Source organism: Choloepus didactylus, chromosome 14, assembly GCF_015220235.1.
Source record: "Choloepus didactylus isolate mChoDid1 chromosome 14, mChoDid1.pri, whole genome shotgun sequence".
Classification (NCBI taxonomy): Eukaryota; Metazoa; Chordata; class Mammalia; order Pilosa; family Megalonychidae; genus Choloepus; species Choloepus didactylus.
In genome coordinates this window covers 59832714-59844760 of record NC_051320.1, presented here as the reverse complement: position 1 = coordinate 59844760, position 12047 = coordinate 59832714, and the positions used below count along the sequence as shown (strand labels likewise).

At 34.5% G+C, this 12047-nt stretch overlaps 1 protein-coding gene across 49 annotated transcripts in view; it reads right to left on the bottom strand.

Annotated features, from left to right (window-relative positions):
- The window catches only part of RIMS2 (regulating synaptic membrane exocytosis 2), a 731813-nt gene that overhangs the window by 363441 nt on the left and 356325 nt on the right, over positions 1–12047 (bottom strand). For all 49 annotated transcript variants that reach the window (XM_037802482.1, XM_037802459.1, XM_037802461.1 and 46 more), the window contains one exon: positions 10506–11431. In XM_037802482.1, coding sequence (XP_037658410.1) covers positions 10506–11431 — 926 coding nt within the window. The remainder of the gene's footprint in view (positions 1–10505; positions 11432–12047) is intronic.

Genomic DNA, 12047 nt, shown 5'->3' with positions numbered 1-12047 from the left:
CAGGAAGATCGGAAAGCAGTGACACGAACAGATATCTGCACGCCAATGTTCATAGCAGCATTATTCACAATTGCCAAGAGATGGAAACAACCCAAATGTCCTTCAACAGATGAGTGGATAAATAAAATGTGGTATATACACACAATGGAATACTACGCGTCAGTAAGAAGGAACGATCTCGTAAAACATATGACAACATGGATGAACCTTGAAGACATAATGCTGAGTGAAATAAGCCAGGCACAAAAAGAGAAATATTATATGCTACCACTAATGTGAACTTTCAAAAATGTAAAACAAATGGTTTATAATGTAGAATGTAGGGGAACTAGCAGTAGAGAGTAATTAAGGAAGGGGGAACAATAATCCAAGAAGAACAGATAAGCTTTTTAACGTTCTGGGGATGCCCAGAAATGACTGTGGTCTTTTAATTTCTGATGGATATAGTAGGAACAAGTTCACAGAAAGGTTGCTATATTAGGTAACTTTCTTGGGGTAAAGTAGGAACATGTTGGAAGTTAAGCAGTTATCTTAGGTTAGTTGTCTTTTTCTTACTCCCTTGTTATGGTCTCTTTGAAATGTTCTTTTATTGTATGTTTGTTTTCTTTTTAACTTTTTTTTTCATACAGTTGATTTAAAAAAGATGGGAAAGTTAAAAAAAAAAAAAAGAAAGAAAGAAAAACAAGGAAAAAAAAATGATGTAGTGCCCCCTTGAGGAGCCTGTGGAGAATGCAGGGGTATTCGCCTACCCCACCTCCATGGTTGCTAACATGACCACAGACATAGGGGACTGGTGGTTTGATGGGTTGAGCCCTCTACCATAAGCTTTACCCTTGGGAAGACGGTTGCTGCAAAGTAGAGGCTAGGCCTCCCTATATTTGTGCCTAAGAGTCTCCTCCTGAATGCCTCTTTGTTGCTCAGATGTGGCCCTCTCTCTCTGACTAAGCCAACTTGAAAGGTGAAATCACTGCCCTCCCCCCTACGTGGGATCAGACACCCAGGGGAGTGAATCTCCCTGGCAACGTGGAATATGACTCCCGGGGAGGAATGTAGACCCGGCATCGTGGGACGGAGAACATCTTCTTGACCAAAAGGGGGATGTGAAAGGAAATGAAATAAGCTTCAGTGGCAGAGAGATTCCAAAACGAGCCGAGAGGTCACTCTGGTGGGCACTCTTACGCACACTTTAGACAACCCTTTTTAGGTTCTAAAGAATTGGGGTAGCTGGTGGTGGATACCTGAAACTATCAAACTACAACCCAGAACCCATGAATCTCGAAGACAGATGTACAAAAATGTAGCTTATGAGGGGTGACAATGGGATTGGGAAAGCCATAAGGACCACACTCCACTTTGTCTAGTTTATGGATGGATGAGTAGAAAAATAGGGGAAGGAAACAAACAGACAAAGATACCCAGTGTTCTTTTTTACTTCAATTGCTCTTTTTCACTGTAATTATTATTCTTGTTATTTTTGTGTGTGTGCTAATGAAGGTGTCAGGGATTGATTTAGGTGATGAATGTACAACTATGTAATGGTACTGTAAACAATCGAAAGTATGATTTGTTTTGTATGACTGCATGGTATGTGAATATATCTCAATAAAATGATTAAAAAAAAAAAAAAAAAAAAGAGAAATGCCCCAGGAGAACCAAGAAGAGAGCTGAGAGAAGCTAAGAGAGACTGAAGCTCAGAGACATTTTGGAGAAAGCCATTTTGAAATGCAATCTGGGAGCAAAGGACTGGTAGACACCACCCACGTGCCTTTCCAGCTGACAGAGGTGTTCCGGACGCCACTGGCCTTTCTTAGTGAAGCTATACCCTTGTTGATGTCTTAATTTGGACACCTTTATGGCCTTAGAGCTGTAATTTGTAACCTAATAAATCCCCTCTATAGAAGTCAATCCATTTCTGGTATTTTTGCATAACAGCAGCTCTAGCAAACCAGAACACCTGGGTAACCTTAATTTTAAAAACTAGGCCAGTGGTCCCATAGAGAATAATAAGTTTGGATAATTTTCTTTAAAAATACTGAAATACAGTGGCTTTTAAAATCATCTATCAGAATAAAATTTGAAACTCGATTGTCTGACTCAACATTGCTTCTACACACATACAGGCATGCACTATTGAGCATGTTTACTATTTCATAGAAAGATAATTATATTTAAAATGCATTTGATTTAAAGAGATTTAAAAGCATTCCATCAATACCTATTTATCCTTAATCAAATACTAACATCCCTTTATTCGTTTCATTTACTACTTTCTTGATATCCTTCATCTTACACATCATCTAACTTGTTCTTAACATCCTGGTAATTCATTAAAGTTACTCATTTCCAAAGATCCTGATATTTTATTCAACAGTCCATTCCACTAATTAACTGATATAACCGTATATATCAGGATTTGGGTACAACAGAATGGCAAGTATCAAAAGCATCTTAAATTCCATTGGAATTAAACTTTTACTTACATTTCATTAGATCCTGTTAACATCAATATCAGTTTTGTACCATAGGAGTCTATGCATGATATTTACTATGCCAGGCTTACTTTATCTGCTTCTGAAAGAGTTCTTAACGGGCTATGCCCTACAAGAGGAGGCAGATAAGCAGCTCGAGGGAGAATGGGGTTATATATGGCAATAAGTTGAACTGCCCTTCTGCTTGAAACATGTGTCCCCCTCCCCCCCAGAATATTTCCTCAAAAAGCCTTCCTACAGATATAACCTAGGAAGAAAAACTGACAGAAAGAATTGCCTGACCAATGGTTACAAACTTTGTGATCCCAACTCCCCATTAACCCCAAGTCTCCCCTCGGGAGGTCATGCTACTTGCCTTGGCTCGCAAAGGCCCATCCCTGTGTAGTGTAAGCATGGCATCTTCACGTCTTTACATCTCATTCACTCCAATTCTACGCAATCTAGCAACCAACCTTATATCCAAATTGAAACAGCTCCTGTCAAGGTTAATACCATGTTGCAAAATCCAATGGCATTTTACCAGTCTCAAATTACTGGACCTTTAAGCATTTATCATACTTTATTTTCCCTTAACACCCTCTCTTCTCAAGGTGTGATAACATCCCTCACTCCCACTTTTGCTTTTACCCAGTTTTCCTTCCACCTCAATGGCTGCATTTTTCAGTTTCCTTTGTCGGTTCCTTCTCCTACATTTGACCATTATTTTTTGAAGTTCCTTAGCACTCAGTTCAAAACAGGCTCTTATTCTTTCTCCATTCTCTTTCTAAATTAATTAATTCCCACAGTTTTATGACTACAACTTCATATCTCCAGAGAGTACTGCTTCAGACTGTATATCTACTATTTGACATCACTACTTTAATATCCCATAAGCACTTCAAAGTTCATATTTTAGCAGAAGATATCCATTGTTTTTGTCTCTCAAGTACCCATTCACTCTCCTTGTGGCTGCATACTCCAATCCTTCCTTTGGGGAACCCATCCTTCCCTGTGCTCTCTCACTGCATTTGGTCCAAGTGAGGCTGATGCAGGGATAGGTACATGACCCATGTTTGGACAATCAGCACATTCTGTTCTCCTTGCCACAGGATTAGCTCAAGGATGAACAGATGATTAAAATAAGTACAGTGAGAATAAAGTTGGGACTTCTGTTAGAGCTATTGAGGGGAGGGTGAAGAAGCGATTTTTTTCTGTCAGAATTCCTAAACAGGAACTCATTTATTTACAAGGGAAAGCTTGTCTAAGAAAGAGGCCAATAAAGAAGAAAGCAGCATGTAGTGACAGGACACATTTTTAATAAAATAGTTTGTACACTAGATCCAGTTGTGCCTAATGTTAGATTCCTGGACCATTCCATTTCACATGTGGCTGTATACTATCTTCTGCTCAAGCCCATTTGACTTGAGTTTCTGTCACTGACAACTGAAAGAGTATAATTAATACCATTTCCAGATTGGAACTATTGATTTTCTATGCATACTTTATTCTCTCCCAGGATAACTCACTTCAGTAAATGATAACACAATTTCAATTACTCCTTGAAATTGGGAGTCATATTAGTCCAGCACCACTACCATCAGTAATGGTAAAGAGTAATAACTAACAACTAAATTCTTGAGATAAAATCTCAAAGTTAAGTCCAGAATGATTTCATTCCAAACCCTGTCAGATAGTAGGATTAATATCATATACTTATCAGGTATATCCTGAATTCATTCTAATGAAATATTTGTGCCAAGAGAAGAAATAACCAATCTCAAAATTTTTAAATGCTGCAATTTATCAGGTAACAAAATATTCTCCTTTATTCCCATTAGTAAACCTATCTCAGGCTGTGCGCTTTACAAATTAATTTTGAGCTAGTTTAGCTTCTTAATCTGCTTACATTTACATTATGTAATTTCATGGCCCAAATCAGATTCATAATATGTACTTGCAACTTGATTTCTCATCAAATGAAAAGCATCCTAATTTTAGAAAAGACATGATGAAATAACAGATTAACTAATTATATCGATGTAATTTCTATATGATTGAGTTCATTTTATTAAGAATGAAGCTGATTCATGATAAAATTGGAATATTTAGTATAAAATTATTTTACTAAGAGATGGAGTAAACATACAGATTTATTAACCTTTGACTTTTCAAAAATTTTATTTGAGAAAGTTTTAGTAAAAAAATAGCTCTCTGAACATTTTAAAAAATTCTCATTATTACAACTTGCTTAAAAATTTAGAGTCAACTTGATTCCAGATTTCCTTATATGTTTAATTGGTCTCGAATACCAAAAAGTTAATTTTTCCCAATTGCTAATGTACATTGTCTATCACTACAATAGCCTATTTTCTTTGCAAACATATACAGTAAATTAATTACTTAGAGATTACAAGAAATTTGTGATTTTACAAGGCAATAAATTTCATTATTGAAACTGACACCTAAACCCAGACACATATAAAGTTTATAGTTAGGGTTTCTCTTTAACACCTTAGGAGTCATGTTTCATTCTGAAAGGTTTGTGGTTTATCTTCCCTTCTTCCTATGCTGGATGTATTAATCAAATTGCCCCCAATCTCTTGTCACATCCATTCACTCTCCCCCTAGAAATAATTAAAAGGAAACAGTGTGTTGTGCTACTCTCAACAGTCTAATAATTCAATCAACATTTCACAACTTATAGCTTAGAAGACTGGCATACACATGTATTTTTATATTCAGCAGCCAAATTTCTACTCAAGATTTTACCAGTAAACAAATGAGACCTGTAATACCAGGTAAGATCTGTCTCTACATAACAGGTTAGGTCCTGGAATACAGGACCTAACAAAACTCTCCACGATTGATCTTCGTGCTTAAAAAAGTTCAAACTGGATATTTTGTGTATAGTGGCCAAATGGTTGATAACATGATTATGTAATAAAAACGAGAAAACAAATACGTTGCATTATAATATTAAGATTAAAATATATCTAATAAGGAAATGAATAGAGTATACAATGCATCAATTAGCCACTTCCTTAAATTAGAATTTTGTGCCCCAGTTGATGCTAGTGTTCCCTGCTTCCCTCACCTCCTGACCTGAGAAAGGTCCAGAAATTCTTTAAACATTTTTAGCCGTGATTCACAGTAAGATATACATGTTACATTGTGGGCTTACAGAGTACACACATGCACACACACACAACTAAAAAAATGTTTTACAAACAAAATTACGCTTACTTTGTGCACTCTACTCTGATATATTCCATTCTACTCTTTTAAAAAAAAATTTAATGCTGGCCACCACCTTTCAATCAGCTCTGGAATAGGAGGGGGGAAAGTGAGTGTGGGACTGTGGATTGGAGGGTAGAGATGGAGGACTTTACCCCACAAGGGATATTTGGCAATGTCTAGTGATGTTTTTGGTTGTCACAAAATTACAGGGTGGGATGAGGGGGAGGGTAGTTACTGGCATTTAGAGAGATGCTAACTATCTCACAATGCATAAGATGCTGCTAACTATCTCACAATGCATAAGACCGACCCCCCCCCCCCCACACACACAAATTACCAGTCCTGAATGTCAACAGTACTGAGGAACCCTGCCCTAGATCATCTAACAAGGAAAGATATATTAGAAGGCCAGTAGTGCTTTTTAAATATATAGACATGTAGAGCACAGGAAATCAGTGGATACAATCAGTGCCTCTCTCCTCTGAAGTCCTACAGTATCCTTAGTTCAATATCAGACTCTCAATTTCTTGAGGGTAGAGAGAATGTTTTATTCATCTACATTTTCCACTGAGTCCATTCAACACCTTGCACATAATAGGCACTCAAAAAGTATTTGATAGACAAAAGAGTAAATAGATATTTAGTATTTAGTGAAACATTTAATTATATCTCAAAAATATATTTCAACAAGTTAGAAAATAGATTCTTATCCGGAAATACAACCCTAGTTCAATGCAAGAGTACATCCAAAAAAATGTGCAATCAGTTCTAATGACCACAATCTATGTGACCAAAACATACTTTCATTCAAAACTCTTTAAAACTATCTTGTAGAAGTCTTGACTTTCATCAATTATTAAATAAGCAATCTCAAAATGTGTGTATACACTATTACACTATATATAGTTTCGTTTGATACCTACAAATATGAACCAATGAAGACACTCTTACTCTGATTTACAGATTTATAGATAAGGAAATAGATCTAAAGTGGTTAAATAGGTAAGACAAAATTGTCACACAGCCAGGAAGTGAGTTCCTCTTTGACTCCGAAACACAAATAATGGCCCAGTCATTCATGGATTGTAATTATCTGCATTACTTATCAGAATAGAGTGGGTAAAATGACATCTATAACAAATTTGGGTGAAATTCTGTATGTTTAAAATAACGAAATAGATCCAAAGTGACAAATGAATAAAAGAAAAACCAAAGACACCAAGGCACCAATGAAGCTAAAGATAAGAAAAAACAGACTGACCAAAAGGACAAAAGAGAGAGAGGGGGAAAAAAAAAAAAAGTAAGGAACCATAAGCTTGTTGTGGATTGCCAATAAATTCTATTGCTTAAAAAGCAGAAAAGATTCTGGTATGTAGAAGCTACAATTTAACATAGAAGGCCTGGAAAGAATCCTTTTGCAATAATAATGTTGCCTGGTGCTATCTATACAGTTTTGATTAACACTTTAAATTATGTTACTTGTTCCAAATTTTCTTTCCATATTTTTGAAACATTGTGCACAAGAATGAAAACGGCCAGTAAAGTTTTCTAAGTTGCCAAACACATCCTTTGAAGTTGTTTAGCCTAAAGGTAATAAAGCAAAGGAAGGATGATTTTGGAAATTGATTGATTCTCACAAGAATGTTGTATCAACATATAACTATACTGGAAAAGTGTGTTTAAATGAAACTATTGCAACCTTTTTAATTATTAGGTAATACCACTGAATTGCACACTTGAAAGTGGTTAAAAGGGGAAATTTTGAGTTGTATATTAAAAATTATCACAACAAAAAGCTTTTAAAAATACTACTCAAATGATGAAAAGTCAAGATATGACATACAACTCAATCTCTTTCCCATACTACCCCATTCTCTCAAAAGTTACAATTTCACCTCACTAAATTTTACATTAGGGGGAATATCAAACAGGAAAAGATTATTTAATTTATATTTCTTCCTCCAAAGCTGAATTAAAGTGTGAGTGTCCATAGGAAACACAAGTTAGCAGAAACAATACTCTGGGAAAGAAATTATCAGATAGATGAGAAAGAGGACACATTCCACGAGTGTCTACTAGGAGTTCAATTAGCAGATGATAGAGATGCAAATGACATGTGTTAGCAGATGATAGAGATGTAAATGACATGTAGTTTCTTTCTATATTTGACAAATATTCCAGTTTTGCAGAACAGTATTATATAGGTAAGAAAATAAAATTTTAATTTAATTTATACATAGCTTTTTATTTATGTGAAATTTTTACAAGTTTGGCATCTCAAAATCCTGAAACAAAATATAAACTCTTAGAAGGATACCACATATAAACACCTTACAAGCATTGCATTGATGCATTTCTGGTCTTGTTTTGTTCTGTTTTACATCTTTATGTGGTAAAAGTAAAGGCATTACTTTAGCAAAACGTAATAGAACAACCTACCAGATAGACTCTAAGCCAAACCACCTAAGATAACAAAACTATATTTTTCTAATAATTTAGTATTATGATACACTTGGACAAATGTGAAAAATGACCAAACTAAAGATTAATAAATATACTTAAGGAAATACTGCAAGTAATGGAAAATAAATTTCTATATACTCCATGATTAAACTGATTAAGATATATAGTCCCTCTTTAAAGATAATTATATTTTTAATGAACATAATTTCCTTAGAATTCATAATGCAATTAGTGTGAAATGAGGCTCTAGCTTGGTTTTTAAATGCATATGCACTTTACAAAATTAATCTGTTGAGTGATCTATCTCCTCCCCATTGGTTTCTGTTGCTTTAATATATATATTTATCAATTTTAATTCATTATGTAAGAATTCCATTGATCTGCCTGTCAAATTTTCTATCAATATCATACTTTCAATTATTGCCCTTTTATCAATATCTGATCATATTGAGTTCTCCCACATTATTCTTAGGTATTCCTACTTGTTTTTTTTCTTCCAGATTATCTTTAGAAATAGATGTTCCAAGAGTTCATTGGGATTATGACTTGAAAGTTATTTACCCCTAGAAACTATTTGGAAAGAACTAACATCTTTAGTCTTCCCAATTAGGAACATTAAAGGAACTTCTACTCATATCTTCCTTTTATATGACTCAGTATATTTTTATATCTTTCTTTCTAAAGGCCCTTCATTTCTTGTTAGTTATTCTTAAATTATATTTTCTGGTTTTTAGTTCAGTTGGGAGTTACTTTTCATTTATGTTTATTAACAAATTAATTTTGGTATAGTATAAAATGATTCTATATTAATATATTTCATATCTATTCACCTTTCTGATTTCTCCTATTGATTCCTGTTGATTCTTATGAATAAGAAATGTATTATTCACCAAATGTCAGAAAACTGTTGGGGGGTGGGTGGGAAAGGGTTTGTGTTAGATACTCACCTATCTGTTGCATTTTGGCATACACCATAATAAATTCCAGATAGATTAAAGAATTAACATTAAAAAATAAATAATAAAAACATAAGAAAATATACAGGTAAATATATAATTGATTTGGGGATGACTAAAGAGTTTCTAGGGATGAAAATAATGGAAAAATTACCAAAGGTACAAAGATTTAGCCATATTAAATTCAATATTAGCAAGTGACCAAAAAAAGGTAGTCTATAAACATTAAAAAGGAAAATACACATGCAACAAACAACAGTTAAATCAAATAAAATCCTATTTATATAAAAAGCTCTTATAAGGCAATAAGAGAAACACTAAAATCCAAAAGGAATAAAGACAGAGAGAATAAAAGGAATGAACAGATAATTCATAGAAGAAGAAATCAAATGGTCCATAAACATATAAAACATTCAACTTCACAATCAAATTAAAATTAAAATGGCAAAGAGATAGCATTTTTTGTGGCCTATTCAACCAGCAAAAATTTGGTGCACTGAGACCAAAACCTCAAGTACATCTGGCAGGAGTACAGTGTTATAACCTTTCTGGAAAGTAATTTGTTAATTTGTATTAAAAAGCTTAAAAGGGTCCAAAGTATCAATATGCATATGTGAAATAATGAGATGTAGGCAAAAATTATGTATAATGATAACCTTTATGATATTATTTGTACTAGAAATTGGGAGCAACTGTAATTCTTCTAAATAAAGGAATATTTAAATAGTTTGTAGTATATCCTTATGATAAAATATTAGTGCAGCCATTTAAAAGATATTTTTAAAGAACATCTAATTGCATGGAAAAAAGTGAATGACAAATCAATTGAAAAAAATCAGGATACAAAACAATTTTTAGTATAATACCAATTTTATAAATATGTAAAATATACATGCATAAGAAAAAAAGGAAGAAAATACAAGAAAAAGTTAACTATGATTAGATCTGGGGGAAAGGATTTTGGATAACTTGCATTTCATCCTTTATAGTTTTAGGCATTTTTTCAAAAGTTCTCTAGTGAACATATTACTTTTAAAAGGAGATGCAAAAAAACGTTATTTTTAAAATGAAAGTTAATAGATATCTTCAAAACATGTCATCAAACGAGGCAACAAAAATTTCAGAAACAAAGCAAAAAATCAGTTTAAAGAATCAATAGACATTTTTAATATATAAAATAAACAACAGAAAATACTTTTTATAACTTGAAATGCTCTTCACATGACCAAGACCAACCACTAAGAGACTTTTAAAATAAAAGTTGTGATTCCTAACTATTAGATGTTTATTAAGAAATAAAAGATACAAAAACAAAACAAAACAAAACAAAAAACACCTTTTATCAATTACGACAGCAACGTGTAATTAGAATAGCGCTTACCTTTTTCACTTACACTCTCACTTTCAATCTCAACATCATCACAACTTGTATATTCGGGAGTGGAAGCCAATTCTTCCTCTGAACTGCTTAACGAAAGCTGGCGCATTTTACCTCCTTTCTTTGATTTATGAGGCTTTGGTGGTGGAGGTCTCACCGACTCTGACTGGTCTGAACTGAGAGAATCATTCCTTAACATTGTTTCCATTTTTTCGCGTTTTGTTTTCCTTACAGCAGAGCTCGGATCTAAGTGGTGTTGTTTTCTTAAGGAGTCAGTACGCCTCAAGTCTGGTCTATCAACCGGTATTGGGCTCCTTCGGGGGGCAGGAGGACTATGGTCTGTGGTCCTTTGTGCATAGGAACTTGGACCCTGAGCCTCTCGAGTTCTTTCCACTGAATAAGATCGCTGATTCTCCATGGCAGTTCTACGTTCAGATATAGATCTTTGCCGAGACGGTCGTTCCATCCTTAGCACAGAAATCCTGGATTCCTCTAGTTCGGCATTTGCCAAAGAAACATCACTATGTCTTCGCTCATGCCGTGCTCGGGACACTTCGGCTTGAATACGCATTTGTTCTTCATAAGGCTGAGGCTTTACTGGATAACGGGCCAAATTCGGATCACTTCGGTAGCGGGCCTGGTACTCCTCCTCTCTCCTTTGTCTTTCATAATCATCTCTGCTCTCCACGTCCTCATCACCTAAAATATACTCTTTGGAACGCCTGTGACTTCTCCTGTTGGAATCCCTATAACTTACGTGATCGGAGTCTTCATAAAACTGAGGCTCAGGTTGAGATCGCCTATCAGCATAATCTGATGGAGATCTAGGCATTGCACTATCAGAAGAAGCATACTGTGAATATTCCTCCCTTTCTTCCCTCTGGTCGTATCTTCTATTCTGATCTCTGGACACTGATGGACTTCTTTTCCTATGTAACCAAAGGAAAACAGAGCTGAGAAGAGCCACATGAACAATTTTACATTTATTGATTCACTGGCAGGCTGATGGATAAATCCAAATAGCAAATAGTTCTTTTGTTTCTTATTTCATTTTAAATACATTCCATACAAAAAGTTTTAATAATACTCATTGTATTTAGTTAATTTAAAAAGTACTTTTATAGGAGTTATTAAACACTTGACACACCATATACGGAACACACTTATGTTTTGCAATTAATCATCATATTCTGCTGCTGTTTTAATATGTCATTTATCCTGTAACTTCCTTGCTTGGCTTACTACTCTAAGCCCCAACTGTTATTCAGTAGAATAACTCTTCCTTCCTGTCTCTCTATTTCTGACACGTTGCTATGAAAGTTACTTGAAAATGTAACAAAACCAAATGACCTGGCTCAAGAGCTGAATACTTCCTGACTAAAACCAAGTCCTGGCTCCTAAAGTTATTCATTTTTCATTCACTATCTGACTAAATCATTCCCATTATTGGTTCGTGTAAATCATTGTTTCATCATTATATCTCCAACCCTTCTTCACTGCTTTTACTTGAGACAAGCAATTTAATAAATACCAAAATTTAAAATA